The 22,106-nt window shown below is 41.7% G+C and overlaps 1 protein-coding gene across 5 annotated transcripts in view; it reads left to right on the forward strand.

Annotated features, from left to right (window-relative positions):
- Positions 1-22,106, forward strand: part of STXBP5 (syntaxin binding protein 5) — a 544,022-nt gene that overhangs the window by 261,482 nt on the left and 260,434 nt on the right. For all 5 annotated transcript variants that reach the window (XM_069769165.1, XM_069769166.1, XM_069769168.1 and 2 more), the window contains exons 6-7: positions 7,823-7,886; positions 10,472-10,555. In XM_069769165.1, the coding sequence (XP_069625266.1) occupies positions 7,823-7,886; positions 10,472-10,555 (148 nt within the window). The remainder of the gene's footprint in view (positions 1-7,822; positions 7,887-10,471; positions 10,556-22,106) is intronic.

The raw sequence follows: 22,106 nt of genomic DNA on the forward strand, positions 1-22,106 counted from the left end.
CTTTCCTTGGTTTCATTGGCTTAGAGCAGTAAGAGAAGACTATGCCTACAGTCCGGCCCCGGAGCACGGGCATATCATTAGCTGAAAACATCTAACCCTGATTACACAAGAACCACAAGACTGATTTCTTAATCCCAGGAATCCTTGTAATCAGTGTAACAACACCAACATGACAGAGTCATGACATGACATGACAATGCCTGTAGTTTATTTAGCAAATTCCTGCTTACAGGCTCGCTTTAAGCTGCAGGAAAACAGTAATATTTTATAGGGGCCTTCATTGCTTACAATGCCATTACAGCACAATATTATCAATTGTCTACCATGGTAGGTGGTGTTTTTAGCCAAACTGTTTGATAATGCTCTGCCCCTAGGATAGGGTTAATGATGGTGCTCTCTGAAGCTGCATTTAGACCAACAGATTTCCGCCCATAAATGAGCACTGATCTTTTTGGAAAAGGCAAACTGTATGGGGAGAGAGGGACCATAGATACAGTTGCTGTTGATGCAGCAAAAACTTGTCGGCTGCACATACCGTTTACATGGAGTGATGAGCTGCAGACAGGCGATTTTCATCTTATCATAAACTGTCCAATTGTCCAGCAAACAAGTTTTGCATGTTCATCTGCGTGTTTACATGAGCTACGTGAACAAGCATTCTTATTAAGACTTATTTGCCAATTACCTGCGAGCCAAAATTCCACTACCAGTTCACATCTCATCATTATGAATTGCTTTAAGTTGATCTAGTGGATGTCGGGACAATCACATAATAGACTGATTATTAGCAATGGCTACTTTAGCTATTAAGCAGGTTATTGGGCGCTTTCTCAGTGAGTGTATAGTTTATACACACCCTTGACCAACAACTGTCCAGGGACAATCCAACACATGAATATGTATATTCTTCAGTATGGTTAGTTCTAAGCTCCCCCGATAACCAAGGAAAAACTAGTTGTCACCATCAATTGTTTCACGTCAAATTGGATGCCCGTTACTGGTAACTTTGAGCCTCTCGGGGCTTAAGGGGTTTGGTTTATAGAGCAAGGGGAACAAAACTATTCAATTTTATATATTTAATCCAACAATTAGGCAGTACTTACAAAAATTTGCAGGAGATGTTACAAAGGGGACAAGACAATATAGTATCTACTGTCACATGAAAATAAAAGGGATAAATAAAAAAAAGTTACTAGATCTATTAAAGGAATGGCGTAGCTCTTCGGAGGGGAGCACTCTGTTCAGAAAATGGCCTAGCCCATACAGCACGTTGGACCACCCAGCACTGAACATGGGTTCTAGGCCAGAGCCTGCTTTTATAAGGTGCCTGCCACTCCCCCCTATCTCTCCAGGTGACCTCAGATGGGGGCCAATAAATAAGATTCGGTCTCGGGTACCAAAAATTGAGATTCTCAATCTTATGGATCTTTGCTCCCTTCGAGGTCCCAGACAGTCGATATTTATTTGAACAATTGGGAGGCAGATATTGTTAGCTATTCTTCCCATGGCCCTGATTCACAATGCTCCTATGGTTGATATGAAGGTGACATTGGATAAAGTAGAATACACTTGGGCAGCTCCATTTTAGTTGTGACGTTTTGAAGCCTTTCGTTTGCCGTACATCCGCATTGTTACTGTGATCGACGCTTTCCATAACCTGAGCCATAGTGGGATTATTATTGCTTTATACTGCTTGTGGCTATGTACAGTAAATGTTATGATCCCTTTTCTGTGTAACAATTACCAGTCCTTGTTTCTGTAACCACAGACTGTTTTCTCAGTGTTTTAATATCTCTACCTTTTAACTTGTGGCCAAACAGGAAAGGAAATGTTACTCCTTTCCTTCCACCTCCCTTGTATTGTGAAAATGCACGTGTGACTGCTTGAATGGTTTACATAAGATTGAGTAAGACGCAGCTTGCTTCACTGGTAGATCTACCGGTAAACTGCTTCATGACATCCTTACAAAATGTACCCGATAATCTGTACTGATTAATAGGACTTCCAATGCCTGCAACCATACAATAATAAAACATATAGTATTTACTGATCCTGGGCTATCAGACTTATCAGACTGGTACTAAGGTTTATCTGAGGGTTATTTGCTTGACAGAGGACCTTTCACTACTTTTTTTTTTTTTTAATTGTATACCTCACTGAAAAGGGACTGGAGCCCTGATTAACCCCCTCCCCACCCCCTTTCATCTCTGCACTAGAGATATTTGCTTCCAAAGTTTAGAGTGCACAATATGGAGTTTTCCCCTTCCACCAGGAGAGGGGCTGTAACAAATTTATCTCATGGCATTTTACTTTTTCCTTTTCTGACCCTGCACTATCGTAAGAAGACTGCATCTTAGTAGGCAGCGCCTACAAAGAGTGTGATAGCATTCACTTCCAGAGTGATCTGGTAAGACTTGATGTCACATGATCATGCTTAGAACTCCTTAGTTCTGTCGCTCTGAAGCATAGCAGCGCCAGAGCAGTGTAGATTATCATGGGAGCAGCTGTATCTACGACAGGTATAGGGGCATACAGTTATTCCCTTACATCTGTAGGAGGTTCACAAACAATGAAAGTATATAAAAGAATAATGTACTCTCATATGTGTCTATATATACACTTAGGCACTAGGCCACCTGGCCCATTATTTATATCTATATGAACATACATAAATAAGTATGCAGACAAAAATGGCAAAAAAATGCGTTAGAGACCTGAAGGACCTGGAAATGCAAGGACCGATACCCCAATGTGCGTTTTGAATTCTCTTCTTCCAGGCAGTAATGTAAAATGCACGTTGGAGTCCAGGTACTATATATACATGTATGTATGTAGGTACGAACGTACGTATATACACATACACACACACGAGTCTACAAATGAAGTTTCTGATTTGGCTTATAAATTGTGTCTAGGCTTGTTAATGGGTTGATATTGATTTAGGATTGCCACATTCAGTTGATGGCATTAGACTTCCTATCATCTTGTGTGAAGTGGCTACGTATTTATTTTCCTTATGAGCATTGCATGGCCTTTAAGTCTCTTTGTGCTAGATTGACATTTTACATAAGAAGAAGCTTTACCCCTTAGACTCTCCATACAGTATGGATGAAGATAAACCATGCACGGCAGACTGTCACTCATCAGCATTGGTGTCTGACTGCACAAGGGAGAAGAGGTACCTCATGAGTTGTAGAAGCAGTTCGAGAATGAAGAGCGTGCTGAAGGCTGCAGCACTATGGCTTCACAGACCTCATATCCCATATTTATTATTGGATGTGAAAAGTTTGAAACTGGGAGGATGTTGTAAACTACACAACAAGGTGATCTGTTTCATCAGAAAGTCTGGTACCAGATGTGATTTTACAAACACGATCAATAAAAACAATTCCACTTTATATTTTTGCTAATGACTTATGAATTTTACTTTTAACATACAATTTATTGGAATACCTCTAAACCAATGCATCATTGTCTGTGAGGGAAAACTAATAGGCTTCTGCTAGGCCATTCCGGAGGCTCAGCTTATAACAGTCCATATGACAGTCCTGAAGACATCTGACTGGCATACCTAACCCATCTGCTCTTGTGCTTTCGGTGGTTGAAGGCAAAGGAACTACCTCATATAATCCCTAGATATAAGCACTTATCACTGGGAGAAGTCGCTTCTGCCTATACATTGTGTTGTGTACGATTTAGAGGCTTTGTCGGTCACCCTTAACTCTGGCTTATGCCTCTTATGCGATAAGCATAGCCCTCTTTCTGAAATGACAATTTTTATTTTTAGAGCACCAGTGATTATATAGTGCTGTACATGAGAAAAGGCGTTATATAAAAATACGAATAAAAATTGCAATAAACTAGTTAACAATAACAGACTGCTAAAGAAGGGAGAGGAACCTGTTCTTGCAGACTTAGTCTACAGTGTAATTGGGAAAGTTACAGTAGGTAAGCCTTGGTGGTGGCTACGTGGTGATAGTCATTTCAGGCTGTATCTTTTCTTGGAGATGGGTTTTCAATTTCATCTGAAAGTTCCGAATGTGGTAGATAATCAAATGTGTTTGGGCATGGAATTCCAGAGGATGGATATTTGCGAGACTTCTTGGAGGCAATTGGGAATGGAACGTATGAGTATGTTGGAGAGGAGGAGGTATTGGAAGGACTGGAGATTACTTGTGCAAAGATATTGGGAGAAAAATTAAAGATACTCTATATGGAGGAGACAGATTATGGATGGCTTTGTCGGTCAATGTTAGTGGTTTGAACTGGATACTTTGCGGAAATGGAAGCCAATGAAGGCATTTGTAGAAGGGAGAGAGGTGGATTAGTTGGGCAGCAGAGTTAACAATGGACTGGGGAGGTGCAGGATTGTTAGCAGGGAGGCCGTAGAGGAAGATATTGCTGTAATCGAGGGAAGAGATGATGAGGGCATTCAGGGTTGGGGTAAGGACAGATTCTTGATATATTTTTGAGTTGGAGGTGGCAAGAAGTTGATTGTTTGGTTTGAAGGACAAGTTAAAGTCAAAGGTTACTCTAAGACAGCTCACTTCCAGTACAGGGGAAAGCACAATGTCATTTGTTGTGATAGACAGATCAGGTAGGGGAATTAAGTGGGATAGAGGAAAGTTTGAGTTTGGTTTTGTTCACATAGAGCTTTAAGAAGTGTGATCAGAAGGAGGAGGATATGGCTGGTACAGTTTGGTATTCTGGACAGCAAAGAAGTGATGTCTGGGGCAGGGAGGTAGCTCTGAGTGTCATCAGCTTGTAGGTGGCACTGGAAACCATGGGAGTTTGAGTTGCCGCAGAACAGAGTTATAAATTGAAAAGAGAAGGGGTCCCAAGTTAGAGCCTTGCGGGACACCAACAGAGAGAGGGCAAGATGAGGGGCTGGAAAGTTGATGGTCCGTCCCACACAAATCAGATATTCATGATCTAGCTACAGATAGCTCATCGATATCTTGAGCTTGGATAATTGTAAAGTGCTGCGGAATATGCTGGAGCCATATAAATAAAATGAACCTCTTTAATCTCTTCGCTGTCATACTGCTTGATACTGCTTCAGAGCTGACAACGTTGGCTCAATTGCTGATCTTCTGCATGATCATTGTTTTGCAAAGACAGACTTTACATGTGTACTTTTTGTTTTCCCTTTGCAAAGATTGGCTGAATTTTTTTAGTCACTTCTCTTCCTCTGAATATTTCTGGCACACCTGGCTTCTGGCATAATTTCTACATTGTCAAATTATCTTATTTTGAGGGAAAAATTAAAAAGCAGATGCGGTTAATGGCATCTTTGGGGTAGTTGGAAATCTGGAAAGGTTCCAAAGTTTAACCATTGGCAAATTTAAAAAATCTAAAGTTAGAGTAACCACCATTCTCATTTTTACTTTATAAATCAATAGTACACTTGAAGTTAGAAAAGAACAAACTTTTTCAGACAGTTGCATTACTGAGATTACATCTGCTACTGATAAGTCAATGTAGACCAAGGGGAGGAGCTTTACCTCTTCAGTCTCCCCTTTATATAGACTCTTATAGGCAGCAATGGTCATCTCCTATCTCAGTAATGTAATAATCCGTATTCACTGACTACAGATTTTACCCGTGAACTGAATTTTGAACTCATGATCATCCTGGTTGAGAAAGCGGATTTCTCTGTTAAGATATATTACAAAGATGGTTATATTCACCTGTACTATTGATTTATTAAGTAAAAATTAAAATAACTTTTACTCTAACATTTTTTGCATATCTACGCTCCTGTAAGTGTTATCATGCAATTCATACACGAAGCTTTCTGTACCGTCACACTAGACGATATCGCTAGCGATCCGTGACGTTGCAGCGTCCTCGCTAGCGATATCGTCCAGTGTGACAGGCAGCAGCGATCAGGCCCCTGCTGTGCTGTCGCTGGTCGGGGAAGAAAGTCCAGAACTTTATTTCGTCGCTGGACTCCCCGCAGACATCGCTGAATCGGTGTGTGTGACACCGATTCAGCGATGTCTTCACTGGTAACCAGGGTAAACATCGGGTAACTAAGCGCAGGGCCGCGCTTAGTAACCCGATGTTTACCCTGGTTACCATCGTAAAAAAACAACCAGTACATACTTACATTCAGCTGTCTGTCCCTTGCCGTCTGGTTCCTGCACTGACTGCTGGCCGCAAAGTGAAAGTGAAAGCACAGCACAGCGGTGAGTCACACAGCGGTGACTCACCGCTGTGGCTGTGCTCTGCTTTCACTTTGCGGCCAGCAGTCAGTGCAGCAAACAGACGGCAAGGGACAGACAGCTGAATGTAAGTATGTACTGGTTGTTTTTTTACGATGGTAACCAGGGTAAACATCGGGTTACTAAGCGCGGCCCTGCGCTTAGTTACCCGATGTTTACCCTGGTTACCGGGGACCTCGGGATCGTTGGTCGCTGGAGAGCGGTCTGTGTGACAGCTCTCCAGCGACCAAACAGCGACGCTGCAGCGATCCGGATCGTTGTCGGTATCGCTGCAGCGTCGCTTAGTGTGACGGTACCTTAAGACAAAAATAAACTACATTTTTAGACCTGATAAGAACAGCTCCTCTTATCTAAAACTATTTATCAAAGTTTGCCCTGATTCATTGGTGTACATTCATAGGAATTGTGTTCGTAAGGATACCAACAAAGAATTTACAACGTTTAGCCCCTGTGAATTGACCAAGACTAATATTTCATATGCCAAATCCCGTATGATGTGCCAAATGTATTAAAAGGTTTACACTACATTGAAAGTTGTCACATCTCTGCGTATTCCATGCAGCAAAAACAAACGATTTACGCTATAAATTGTCTATTGACAGGCATGCATTATAGTAATTTGTGTGCTGCAGTAGACTTCTCCCTGTTCCTGTGTCTCAAAATGTTTGCAATGCTTTTTTATGCAGCTTCTTTACGTGAGAAGTTGTCAGAGGGGTAAATTCCCCCATTTGTTGTTGAGACTGATAAATCTGCATGCAGCGTAGATTTAGTCCATATGTACCCTTATAAACTGGCCAAGAGGATTTTATACCTCAAACTAACGGGGACTTTCATTCTGATTGAGTAGGGTTACGCGGCGACTTTGGCCGATACCAAAGTTTCAGAAGTCAATGGGGTCACATAGCGACATCTACAATACTGCGACAAGCAAGAAGTAAGAAATCAGACTGTTGTTTTTTTGCGACTTGCTTGTCATGGAAGTATAGATGTCGCAATGTGACCCCATTCAGGTCCTAGCCTAAATCCAAACCTTGATTGCAGAAATGTTATTTTGGAGAAATCCACCACTGAAATTGTATGCAAATGAGCATCATTTTGCTATTGCATCTCTCCTGTCCTCCCCCATCCTGATCCCCACCCGCTGTCTGGCTCGTGTTCAAGGCTGGGTTCCCATTGCGTTATGGGACCGCGTTAAACGGACAGCGTTGCACGGCGAAATTAACGCCGTGCAACGCGGCCGTTAACGCGCCCATTGAAGGCAATGGGAACGCGCTTCACTAGCGCGTGCCATGTTCGGCACGCGCTAGCGACGCGCCGGTGATTCCTGGCGCGCCGCGGACGCTGCTTGCAGCGTCCGAGGCGCGCCCGCGTTCCGTTCCCCGCTCTCGCAGATCGGGGATCTGCGAGAGCGGGGACGTTACCGCGACCCCGACCGCAGCCCCATAGAAAACATTGCGTTAGCGCAATCCGCTAGCGCTAAACGGATTGCACTAACGCAATGTGACCATAGCCTAAGTGACCTGTCAAAATATTTGCACACCACTTGATTTTACTCAGGTATATAATATTAAGACTTTGATTTATTTTTTTGCCAGGTCATCCAAATCACATCCAGGGCCAGTCGTCCACATCAGTGATAATCCAATGGATGAAGGAAAGGTAGGTGCTAATTTATTTTTTGTTTACTGGAAACATTATTTGTAGAAAAATATTCCAAAGTTCATTGTCAGACAGATCGTGTTTTCAATAAATTTGTTTTCCCAATTACTAAGCCAGCATTTTTCCAGGTAGTACCGCTAAGTCTTTTCCTGCCTGGAAAGGTCACTGTTTCCAAACAGTAAAGATCTGATTATAAAGAATGAGCCAAGACTTTATCAATGCAAACGGTGGCCTCCTCTCAGGTGCTCATTTAGGACATGTAGGTCTACTATAGCAAGATTTACGATACCGGTCATTGAGGTCACCTTGCAGCCAGGATGGATTTTTAACATTTTTTTTTCAGTAGAAAATAAAGTTGGCTTATCTGTCAATCTGTGAAGAGGCACACAAGTATTGCAAAAGGCTAGACCTCACAATGGAGTAAAAACAACGTATAATCTTAGTATTTTATCCTACAGCTATATGTAATAAACTTATGATTGACATGATTTGGGACCAGAACTGATAAACTGCTATGGAGCCTGCCTCATATAATGCACGTCATGAGTTTGTTCAGTGACCTTTAGAATTGAACTTCTCATACTTAATCTGCTTAAGTATTCTGCATTTAGCTCCTAGGGGTAAATTGGATGATTAGTGCTCAAATTTCATCACGTCAGGCCTGAAGATTTTGGTCCTTTATAGCTGATTTTTGGGACAATGACTGTGAGGTGTTATCATTGTCATCCTTAGATTACATGCCCTCATCCCTGCTGGCGAGGCTGGCATAATGGACATGTCTGGATGTGAGCCCCAGCAGTCTCAGAGGAACTACATTGACTTCAGCTTGAGCATATGTTTGTCCCTGTTGTCACCTATTAAGCAGTTCCCCTTTCCCCATGTGCAGGCTCTGTAATGCTCAGCCCACACCATTGCATTGGATTTTTGTCACCATTTTGTTGATGCTATACTTAGTATTGTGTTTCCAAGACACAGGAGCAAACGTACTTCAGAAACTACATGTATATATGCGCTGTGGTGAGGTTTAAGACGGTTTGAGTTACTAACCTCAAAGCTTTCTTATTAAAGCCACCGGACAAGTACCGTAAATGCCTCACTGGGGTCCAGATGAGACAGTCAGACTTCCCTAGTAGGATTACTGCAATCAAACCTCTACCACTAAATGGGGACCGAAAAGGAGAGATCTGGGAGACCGAAAACAAGAGGAAGGCATTGTACCTCTAGAAATATTTTCTTTGCTCTGATGTCATAGATTTTTGGCTCAATCCACCATATTGTCCTAAGACAGAGGATGATATCTGGATGTGTCTTGCTGTTGTAGCTACCATAGTATTTTGCAATGACATGTCGTCCCTTCTGGTTTGTAGTTAGTTGGCTATTATTTTTAGCAGGACATTTGATGCAAAAGACACCTTTGTAATGTGTAAGAAATGAGTGTGAGTTGGACCGGACTGGGAAGATATAAAGTTCTAAGCCAAGGAGAAACCAAGCAGCTTGTGCATAAGTCTTCTGAAATATCATTCACTTTGCTGGTACTGTAATATGCTGTTTTTCCTGTGGCAAAATTGTAACATGGGAACAAGACTTTTGGAAAATCATCCCATCATCAAGCTTCTTGAAAGAAAACATGGCTTCTCTGAAGGCATAATTACATTTTAGAAGATTTTTACATTTGTGTATTAAAAAAAAAAGAATCTGCAAAATATATATTTTATTTCTTCCTTACTTTTTAAGTGATTGTCTAGTGAGATTGAGTAACTTTTTTTTTTTCCATGATGCGGACCTTATCACCATCACAAAATGGTGCTACAGATCAGAGGAATGACCGCAGCTTCATTCTATGGTGCTCCCAGAAAAAGCAGAGTATAGAGCCCGGCAACCACATTAAGAATAAATGGAGCGGTGCTCGAACATGCACACTTCCTCTCCATTCTACCTGGAATAAAAGCTCCCTGTTCTGCCAATGAGTGTAGGTGCCAGCGGAGAGAGCACCACCAATCAACAGACAACCCCTTTAAGGCCAACCTTCAAAACGCAAATGGCTAGCAAGGGTGGAAATATGCCTCCACTTTAGGTTTGCCTTTTATATAGCGATTACAAGTCTATGTAGACAGGGCATCTTAATGAATATACTGCTTGTCTGTTAATGGCGACAAGAATAGTAATTGTTCCTTATCAATTCTCTCTGCTGGTGAACTAACTGGAATGTAAAGCAAAGCCAACCATAACTAGTAAAGTGCCGTTCCTTCTCCTGTGAAAGTTCTGTTTAGTTCTTGGAAAATTCTTCCCATCCATAACCCTCGGCGCTGACATCTGTTGTAAACGACAATGGCAGTTTTTCCACTAACTACAAATTAAAGTCTTTCACGGTGTAATTTGAACATATGCTCTTCACTGATATGATTGGGCACTATTTTCTGCCATCTTTTCTGTCTTAGTCACCTAACGGAACTGATCTAATGTCAGAGAATGGGAAGGATTGACAAAGCGAAACAAACTTGAATGTATCTTTATTGAAATGAATGAAAAAACTCAAACTCTTTAGTGTGTTCCGAGAATCTGACATTTCCAGTTTTGTCTTTCAGCTGCTTATTGGTTATGAGTCTGGTACAGTAGTATTATGGGACCTCAAGTCAAAAAGAGCGGACTACAGATACACCTATGATGAGGTATGTCATTCAATTCAACTTATTTTCTATGTTCTGGCTTTTTGTAAGAATGGTGTATTGTTTAGGAAATCTATATAAAAATCAAAAACGCGTTAATAAGTTGGAAAATCTAAATCTGCATCTCGGCCACATGATTTACCCACAATTAATCTTAACCTATAATTCCATCTTGTGATGTAGCTGACAGCTCGCAGCATAAATATACCAGATAATAAGATCTAGTCCTAGCTTCCTTTTTATAAATATAATGTGACATCTCCAGAAACTACTTCAGTGAAAGAATATATCTTTGTATAATACAGAATAGTCATTAGAGTAGAGACTTTCGCTGTTTCATGTTTGAAGCTTCCGTTTATAGAAACTAGATATGTGAGGGGGGTGAGGGAGGAAAAATGGAACTACTGTATATGATTGACTTCAAGCGAGGCGTGGTTAAAGGACCTAGAATCAGCGCTGTGGAGTCGGTAGGCTAAACCTCACACTCAATTTCACAGACGCTGACTCCCAAGTCCCTCATACATGGCTCATGTTTAAGTGATACATTTACTGTAGTAACATGGTAACATCAGGCTTTTCATCAGCATTATGGTATAATAATCCAGCTATTTACTTGCCTTTATCTTTTTTCCTGTTCACTCTAGCAGTTCTGAGATAAGTGCAGGGTTGCAGGCAGTCCTTCCCATTGTATTTTTCTTCTGATCTGTAGGGGAGGAGTTTCACTACTGAGCATGTACATAAAGTGCAGCACTGATTCATCCCCACTCACAGCACTGCCTCACTACTGAGCATGTACATAAAGTGCAGCACCGATTCATCTCCTCTGCGACACCACAGCACTGCCTTACTACTGAGCTTGTACAGTCATGGCCAAAATTTTTGAGAATGACACCAAAATTATATTTTCACATGATCTGCTGCCCTCTGGTTTTTATTAGTGTTTGTCTGATGTTTATATCACATACAGAAATATAATTGCAATCATATTATGAGTACCAATAGGTTATATTGACAGTTAGAATGAGTTAATGCAGCAAGTCAATATTTGCAGTGTTGACCCTTCTTCTTCAAGACCTCTGCAATTCTCCCTGGCATGCTCTCAATCAACTTCTGGACCAAATCCTGACTGATAGCAGTCCATTCTTGCATAATCAATGCTTGCATTTTGCCAGAATTTGTTGGTTTTTGTTTGTCCACCAGTCTCTTGATGATTGACCACAAGTTCTCAATGGGATTAAGATCTGGGGAGTTTCCAGGCCATGGACCCAAAATCTCTGTTTTGTTCCATGAGCCATTTAGTTATCACCTTTGCTTTATGGCAAGGTGCTCCATCATGCTGGAAAAGGCATTGTTGGGTGCCAAACTGCTCTTGGACGGTTGGGAGAAGTTGCTCTTGGAGGACATTCTGGTACCATTCTTTATTCATGGCTGTGTTTTTAGGCAAGACTGTGAGTGAGCCGATTCCCTTGGCTGAGAAGCAACCCCACACATGAATGGTTTCAGGATGCTTTACAGTTGGCATGGGACAAGACTGGTGGTAGCGCTCACCTCTTCTTCTCCGAATAAGCTGTTTTCCAGATGTCCCAAACAATCGAAAAGGGGATTCATCAGAGAAAATGACTTTGCCCCAGTCCTCAGCAGTCCACTCCCTGTACCTTTTGCAGAATATCAGTCGGTCCCTGATGTTTTTTCTGGAGAGAAGTGGCTTCTTTGCTGCCCTCCTTGAAACCAGGCCTTGCTCAAAGAGTCTCCGCCTCACAGTGCGTGCAGAAGCACTCACACCAGCCTGCTGCCATTCGTGAGCAAGCTCGGCACTGCTGGTAGTCCGATCCCGCAGCTGAAACCGTTTTAAGATACGGTCCTGGCGCTTGCTGGTCTTTCTTGGGCACCCTGGAGCCTTTTTGACAACAATGGAAGCTCTTTCCTTGAAGTTCTTGATGATGCGATAGATTGTTGACTGAGGTACAATCTTTGTAGCTGCGATACTCTTTCCTGTTAGGCCATTTTTGTGCAGTGCAATGATAGCTGCACGTGTTTCTTTAGAGATAACCATGGTTAACTGAAGAGAAACAATGATACCAAGCACCAGCCTCCTTTTAAAGTGTCCAGTGATGTCATTCTTACTAAATCATGAGTGATTGATCGTCAGCCCTGTCCTCATCAACACCCACACCTGTTTTAATGGATCAATCACTAAAACGATGTTAGCTGCTCCTTTAAGGCAGGACTGCAATGATGTTGAAATGTGTTTTGGGGGTTAAAGTTCATTTTCTGGGCAAATATTGACTTTGCAAGTACAGTAATTGCTGTTAACCCCTTCGTGACATGCGCCGTACTAGTACTGCGCTGCCGGCACTGCATTAGTGTCAGCAGCAGTACTAGTATGGCGCACCGATCACCGCGGTCTCGCGCTGAGCGCCGTGGTGATCGGGTGCGGGTGTCATCTGTATATGACAGCTGACACCCCGCAGCAATGCCCACGATCGGCGCTATCGCCGATCGCGGGCATTTAACCCCTCTGATGCCGCTGTCAGTAGTGACAGCGGCATAGAGGGGGATCGCGCAGGGACGGGGGCTCCCTGCGCTCTCCCACCGGAGCAATGCAATGAGATCGCGTTGCTCCGGTGACCCGGAAGGAGTCCCCGGATCCAGGATGGCCGCCGGACTCCTTCCGGGTCATGAAGTGACCTGGCTAGCCGGCGCCTGCTGAGAGCAGGCGCCAGAAAGCCACCTAAACTGCCTGTCAGATCGTTGATCTGACACTGTGCTATGCACAGTGTCAGATCAACGATCTGATCTAATACAGAGATGTCCCACCCTGGGACAATGTTAGAAAGTAAAAAAAAAAAAAATAGTATGTGTAAAAAAAAATTTGAAAAAATCCCCAAATAAAAAAAAAAAAAACATTTCACAATAAATCCATTTATTTATGTAAAAAAAAAAAAACCAATAAATGTACACATATTTGGTATCGCCGCGTCCGTAACGACCCGCTCTATAAAACTATCCCACTAGTTAACCCCTTCAGTGAACACCGCAAATAAAAAAAAAAAAAAAAAAAAGGCAAAAAACAACGCTTTATTATCATACAGGCGAACAAAAAGTGGAATAACACGCGATCAAAACGACAGATATAAATAACCATGGTACCGCTGAAAACGTCATCTTGTCCCGCAAAAAAAAAAGCCACCATACAGCATCATCAGCAGAAAAATAAAAAAGTTATAGCTCTCAGAATAATGCGATGCAAAAACAATTATTTTTTTATATAAAAGTTTTTATTGTGTAAAAGCGCCAAAACATAAAAAAAATTACATAAATGAGGTATTGCTGTAATCGTACTGACCCGAAGAATAAAACTGCTTTCTCCATTTTACCACACGTGGAACGGTATAAACGCCCCCCCTAAAAGAAATTCATGAATAGCTGGTTTTTGTTCATTCCGCCTCCCAAAAATCGGAATAAAAAGCGATCAAAAAATGTCATCTGCCCGAAAATGTTACCAATAAAAACGTCAACTCGTCCCGCAAAAAACAAGACCTCATATGACTCTGTGGGCCAAAATATGGATAAATTATAGCTCTCAAAATGTGGTGATGCAAAAACTATTTTTTGCAATAAAAAGCGTCTTTTAGTGTGTGACGGCTGCCAACCCTAAAAATCCGCTAAAAAACACGCTATAAAAGTAAATCAAACCCCCCTTCATCACCCCCTTAGTTAGGGAAAAATATTAAAATGTAAAAAAATGTATTTATTTCCATTTTCCCATTAGGGCTAGGGTTAGGGTTGGGGTTAGGGCTAGGGTTAGGGTTAGGGCTAGGGTTAGGGTTGGGGTTAGGGTTTCAGTTATAATTGGGGGTTTCCACTGTTTAGGCACATCAGGGGCTCTCCAAACGTGACATGGCGTCCGATCTCAATTCCAGCCAATTCTGCTTTGAAAAAGTAAAACAGGGCTCCTTCCCTTCCGAGTTCTCCTGTGTGCCCAAACAGTGGTTCCCCCCAACATATGGGGTATCAGCGTTCTCAGGACAAGTTGGACAACAACTTTTGGGGTCCAATTTGTCCTGTTACCCTTGGGAAAATAAAAACATAGGGGATAAAATATCATTTTCGTGGAAAAAAAAATATTTTTTATTTTCACGGCTCTGCGTTATAAACTGTAGTGAAACACTTGTTGGTTCAAAGCTCTCACAACACATCTAGATAAGTTCCTTGGGGGGTCTAGTTTCCAATATGGGGTCACTTGTGGGGGGTTTCTACTGTTTAGGTACATCAGGGGCTCTGCAAATGCAACATGACGCCTGCAGACCAATCCATCTAAGTCTGCATTTCAAACGGTGCTCCTTCCCTTCCGAGCTCTGCCATGCACTTAAACGGTGGTTCCCCCCCACATGTGGGGTATCAGCGTACTCAGGACAAATTGGACAATAACATTTGTGGTCCAATTTCTCCTGTTACCCTTGGAAAAAAAAATTGCGGGCTAAAACATCATTTTGTGGAAAGAAAAAATGATTTTTTAATTTTCACAATGCTACATTCTAAACTTTAGTGAAACAATTGGGGGTTAAAAGTGCTCACCACACATCTAGATAAGTTCCTTAGGGGGTCTTCTTTCCAAAATGGGGTCACTTGTGGGGGGTTTCCACTGTTAAGGCACGTCAGGGGCTCTCCAAATGCGACATGGCGTCCGATCTCAATTCCAGCCAATTTTGCATTGAAAAGTCAAATGGCACTCCTTCCCTTCCGAGCTCTGCCATGCGCTCAAACAGTGGTTTATCCCCATATATGAAGTATCGACGTACTCAGGACAAATTGCACAACAACTTTTGGGGACCAATTTATCCTTTTACCCTTGGGAAAATAAAAAATTTGGGGCAAAAAGATCATTTTTTGTGAAAATTAATATAAATTTTTTTTTTACGGCTCTACATTATAAACTTCTGTGAAGCACTTGGAGGTTCAAAGTGCTCACCACACATCTAGATTAGTTCCTTAGGGGGTCTACTTTCCAAAATGGTGTCACTTGTGGGGGTTTCCACTGTTTAGGCACATCAGGGGCTCTCCAATCGTGACATGGGCTCCGATCTCAATTCCAGCAAATCTTGCATTGAATAGTCAAATGGCGCTCCTTCCCTTCCGAGCTCTGCCATGTGCCCAAACAGTGGTTTACCCCCATATATGGGGTATCAGCGTACTCAGGACAAATTGTACAACGACTTTTGTGGTCCAGTTTCTCCTGTTACCCTTGGTAAAATGAAACAAATAGGACCTGAAGTAAGAATTTTGTGAAAAAAAAGTTAAATGTTCAATTTTTTTAAACATTCAAAAAATTCCTGTGAAGCACCTGAAGGGTTAATAAACTTTTTGAATGTGGTTTTGAGTACCTTGAGGGGTGCAGTTTTTAGAATGGTGTCACTTTTGGGCATTTTCTGTCATATAGACCCCTCAAAGTCACTTCAAGTGTGAGGTGGTCCGTAAAAAAATGGTTTTGCAAATTTTGTTGCAAAAATGAGAAATCGCTGGTCAACTTTTAACCCTTATAACGTCCTAACAAAAAAAAATTATGTTTCCAAAATTGTGCTGATGTAAAGCAGACATGTGGGAAATGTTGTTTATTAACTATATTATGTGATATAACTCTCTAATTTAAGGGCATAAAAACTGAGTTTGAAAATTGCAAAATTTTCATAATTTCCGACAAATTTTTGTTTTTTTCACAAATAAATGCAAGTCATATCGAAGAAGTTTTACCACTATCATGAAGTACAATATGTCACAAGAAAACAATGTCAGAATCACCAGGATCCGTTGAAGCGTTTCAGAGTTATGACCTCATAAAGTGACAGTGGTCAGAATTGTAAAAATTGGCCTTGTCACTTAGGTGAAAACAGGCTTTGGGGTGAAGGGGTTAAGCTGATGACTCTGACATTCAGGAGTATATGCAAATTGCCATTAGAAAAAATGAAGCAGTAGACTTTGGAAAAATTAATATTTGTCTCATTCTCAAAATTTTTGTCCATGACTGTACAGTCATGGCCAAAAATATTGACACCCCTGCAATTCTGTCAGATAATACTCATTTTCTTCCTGAAAATGATTGCAAACACAAATTATTTGGTATTATTATTTTCATTTAATTTGTCTCAAATGAAAAAACACAAAAAGAATTGTCCTAAAGCTAAATTGGATATAATTCCACACCAAACATAAAAAAGGGGGTGGACAAAAGTATTGGCACTGTTCGAAAAATCATGTGATGCTTCTCTAATTTGTGTAATTAACAGCACCTGTAACTTACCTGTGGCACCTAACAGGTGTTGACAATAACTAAATCACACTTGCAGCCAGTTGACATGGATTAAAGTTGACTCAACCTCTGTCCTGTGTCCTTGTGTGTACCACATTGAGCATGGAGAAAAGAAAGAAGACCAAAGAACTGTCTGAGGACTTGAGAAACCAAATTATGAGGAAGCATGAGCAATCTCAAGGCTACAAGTCCATCTCCAAAGACCTGAATGTTCCTGTGTCTACCGTGCGCAGTGTCATCAAGAAGTTTAAAGCCCATGGCACTGTGGCTAACCTCCCTAGATGTGGACGGAAAAGAAAAATTGACAAGAGATTTCAACGCAAGATTGTGCGGATGTTGAATAAAGAACCTCGACTAACATCCAAACAAGTTCAAGCTGCCCTGCAGTCCGAGGGTGCAACAGTGTCAAACCGTACTATCCGTCGGCATCTGAATGAAAAGGGACTGTATGGTAGGAGACCCAGGAAGACCCCACTTCTTACCCCGAGACATAAAAAAGCCAGGCTGGAGTTTGCCAAGACTTACCTGAAAAAGCCTGAAACGTTTTGGAAGAATGTTCTCTGATCAGATGAGACAAAAGTAGAGCTTTTTGGGCAAAGGCATCAACATTGAGTTTACAGGAGAAAAAAAAGAGGCATTCAAAGAAAAGAACACGGTCCCTACAGTCAAATATGGTAGAGGTTCCCTGATGTTTTGTGGTTGCTTTGCTACCTCTGGCACTGGACTGCTTGACCGTGTGCATGGCATTATGAAGTCTGAAGACTACCAACAAATTTTGCAGCATAATGTAGGGCCCAGTGTGAGAAAGCTGGGTCTCCCTCAGAGGTCATGGGTCTACCAGCGGGACAATGACCCAAAACACACTTCAAAAAGCACTAGAAAATGGTTTGAGAGAAAGCACTGGAGACTTCTAAGGTGGCCAGCAATGAGTCCAGACCTGAATCCCATAGAACACCTGTGGAGAGATCTAAAAATGGCAGTTTGGAGAAGGCACCCTTCAAATATCAGGGACCTGGAGCAGTTTGCCAAAGAAGAATGGTCTAAAATTCCAGCAGAGCATTGTAAGAAACTCATTGATGGTTACCGGAAGCGGTTGGTCACAGTTATTTTGGCTAAAGGTTGTGCAACCAAGTATTAGGCTGAGGGTGCCAATACTTTTTGTCTGGCCCATTTTTGGAGTTTTGTGTGAAATGATCAATGTTTTGCTTTTTGCTTCATTCTCTTTTGTGTTTTTTCATTTAAGACAAATTAAATGAAGATAATAATACCAAAAAATTTGTGTTTCAATCATTTTCAGGAAGAAAATGAGTATTATCTGACAGAATTGCAGGGGTGTCAATACTTTTGGCCATGACGGTACATAAAGTGCAGCACAGATTCATCTCCACTCCGACTCCACAGCACTGCCTCACTACTGAGCATGTACATAAAGTGCAGAACAGATTAATCTCGACTAAAAGCTGAGATCCTTAGATCAGGAACAGAACAGACCTTTTTAGGACATTTCATAACTTTCAATAAACCCTTAAAAATGTTCCGCACATGCTGCATTGAATTACTGTAACCAATTTATTATTTATTTTAGGAGTCAAATCATTTCATACCAACTTCACCAAAATGAACACAGATTCTGACTCCATAGAACTGGCCAGAAAAGCTATTTATAAAAAAACAAAACAAAAAAAAACTTAGCTTTGTACGGTTTTCTGGTGTAATTGTCTTTTAGAATGTGTTTACAGAAAAACATCCAGCCAAATGGGGTCCTAGAGAAGTAAGTGACTCAATAAAGGGGTCTCCCATTGCTTAATGTGTTCTTACCTTTGAAAGCAAACAACTGTTAAATGCACTTCCATTACCTGTGCTGCTTCTACCTGTGCATCAAATAGCGGGTGATCGATTGTTCCCATGCAGCTCCTTCCTTCTGTTCAGGTTCTGTCCGATCAGCGTCTCTCCCGGGCTCCGGATGAACATGTCACACTCATTCTGGTGGAGGCGGTGCAGCACTCATTTGATTGATGCTTTGTCTGCATTTGAATCTCAGTCCATTAAGTTGCATTTACACTGAACGAGCGTTCCTAGCGTTTAGATTGGATCGCAGGAGCAAGTAAAGGCTTGGTACTCGTTATGCAGACTAATGGACTGAGATGCCGATGAAGCATCAATCAAATGGGTGCTGCACAGTCCCCAACAGAAGGATGGTGACCTGCTCATCCAGATTCGTCAAAGGCCTGGGGTAAGGGCTGATCAGACATAACTGAACAGGGCGGTGGAGCTGCATGTGAACGGTAGATCAAATGACCTGCTCACGGCTGCACTGATAGCAGCAGCGAATGACATTGGAGTATATTGAAAGCTGTCAAGAGTAGGGGCAAATGAAGTGGAGTTCAAAGGTAGTGAGCAAAGCCTTTAATGAAATGGTTAAAGGAGGATGTTGAGAAGTATTCAGACACAGGCAGTGCGATCAGGCAGATTAAAGCCTAATCCAAGATTTGTGTTCCATGGCATTGTGGGTTATAAATAATCTATACATATAAAAATGGTGGAGAAAAGTTGAACTTGAGGGACCTTAGTCTTTTCAACCTATATAACCATTAATGTGTGTCCAAATGTCCAGCTCATCATCCCTTACCACAAACCGCAAACTACCACCTCAAGTACAATTGCTTGTCTGTGCGAATAACATTGCCGAGTCTGATGAATCCAGGTTTCTCTAGCACCATGATGATGGTAGGGTCAGAATTTAGGTGTAGTAGCATCAACCACTGACTGTTGGAGATGGAGTAATGGTGAGTAACGGTTTCTTGGCACTCGCTGGACCCTCTAATACCTGAACATTTGGACAGTAGGACACTAGGCCTTCCGAAGCATTGCAGGAGACTCAAGTTCAAATTTTTATTCTTTTTGCTCAAAATTTCATGCTACCAATTCTAAATTCACCCCTTTATGCTCTCCCCATGGAAAGTGATAACAGTTTATCGTCAGCAAACTTCCCAGCGATCCAAGCACCACATTGCTTATGATAGTCGTATATGGAGACTCGCTGCTGAACGTCTGTTATGTATTTGGTTGCTTTCGAGCCAATGCATGATGTTTGTAAAGGGAATCTGTCTGCAGGTATTTTCTATTTAATTTGAGCGCAGAATCATGTAGAGGCTGAGAGTCTGATTCCAAGGATGTGTTAAGTAGCAGCACAAGATCACCATTAGTGGATCAGTGGCAAGACAATGCGGCTAATCTGTGTCTTCACCGCCCCACACCACTGATTGGCAGCTTGCTGAGAATCCACACAGAACGCTGCCAATCAGAGGTGGGGGAGGAGTTATACAGGGCTCCACATTCTGAGCACTGCTAGATCTTCAGCAGATAAAACAGGCATTATAGCAAACTACATCAAGCTACCCAGTAAGTGACACATCGCTGGAATGCAGCTATGATTCCATAGCAAAAACCTGATAGTTAAATGAATAGGTGTTGTGGAAATTCTAGGAGCAATCCTGCTACATGTGAATGCACGGTCACATTAAATATTGAGCAGTATAAGATTAAGATTTAGTAGCCCTTAAAGAGGTATTCTGGCTCCACTAACATCCACATAAATTGGGGAGTAGAGTCGATGTTACATCCAGGAATATTGCACGATACTGTCCTATTACACTTATGACATGGAAGATGTCAGATGTGACTTCACCATTGTCGCTCAACTCCCAAGAAGTATCTGGAGCTAGAGTACCCCTTTAAAACTATGTATGTTTGACGAAAGTGCTCTTCACCTCATCTTGGTGCCAGATCGGTCTCCCAGTAAATACCGGCTTTGCCAGGAAGGACCCCAGTGACCTGTAATTGAGTCTGCAGGGTTCTTTTGACCTGACAGAAGAATTAGTCCCTCTAAAAATGACCTATTCTGCAAGAGCCTCCAAACCAGACTGTATAGATTGTAGCGTACCCGCTCTGCGTTTCCTGCAGCTTCCAGAAAGGCCTCTCCACATACACAGAGGATTTATGATGCCCTCTGCTGGCAGCTGCTGGGAATATTCAGAGATTGTCATGTAAGTGCTTCAGTTTCTTATGTTTGGAAGTCATCTGTAGCATAGCAGGGGAAGGGCTTTGCATATTGTTTTTGTTGGTCTTCCTTCTTAAGGATATAGTGAACTGTTTGTAAAGGGAATTGCTGCTTGTGCAATTCCATATTTTTAATGAAGAGTATTAAAAAAAAAAACACCCTCTCTAAATGTCCTTTTGTGCGATGGATTAGTCTTGCCATTTAGTCCTTCAGATTAGTAATGTTAGGTTTACGCTCAGTTGTCCTGGTCACACTTTCCTCAATTCTACGAGTGTAATGGTGACAATCACCAATGTATGAGAATCACTAGGAATCTTGGCTATCATGCAGTGTGTCCAGTCTTAGCACAGAATACTTACTGCTTAGAAGATAACCTCTTTAAGCAGAAAATGCCAATCGGAGGATTAACATCTGGCAGCTAATACTCCGTCTGTTAAGTAAAGGCATTGAAAGGTCATGTGAGGAAACTCCCATGTACATCTGTCATTAGCCCACTCCCCACTGACTAACTTTTCCTAATGTTTTTAGTCTACATCAGAAACCATTACTACGATTTCCACAGATGGTTTAATCCCACTTGGTTTTATTGCTGCTACTACTAATGTGAAATAAATCTTTAGATTGCGAAATGTGGAGGCTCCCATTTGTGGTGGGGGCTAGATAAGCTGGGAAGGCTTCATAGGCCTTGTATTTATAATAATAATAATCTTTATTTTTATATAGCGCTAACATATTCCGCAGCGCTTTACATTTTTGCACACATTATCCTCATCCAATCTTAGTGGAAAAAATGCATGTCACCCATTGGTGCAGTACTTCCCCGAATTTAATTTTCTGCTAAAGTATAGAATCTAAGGGGTAAGGTTCCTCCTTGTGGAGAGTGACATGCCAGGTGTGACACGCCAGGAAGAGGAGACTTAAATGCCTTGCATGCTGCTCTGGAAAACTAAATATGCACTGCTGCAGTATCTAGACTACAAAATGTCTATCACTTCAGGTGCAATTACTTGCACCGATCTCTGATTAGACCAGTTTAACAGCTTATAAAATTGTTTGGAGTTGGCCACTTGCACCGACAGATATTCTTGTTTCCCTCTTCTGTTGTAACTGTATGAAAATCTGTAAGTGCTTTTCACATATCTGACACTAAAATCCTTGACAGATGTCTTTCAACAATTGGCATCAAT

The sequence above is a fragment of the Ranitomeya imitator genome, chromosome 5, assembly GCF_032444005.1.
Source record: "Ranitomeya imitator isolate aRanImi1 chromosome 5, aRanImi1.pri, whole genome shotgun sequence".
Taxonomy (NCBI): Eukaryota; Metazoa; Chordata; class Amphibia; order Anura; family Dendrobatidae; genus Ranitomeya; species Ranitomeya imitator.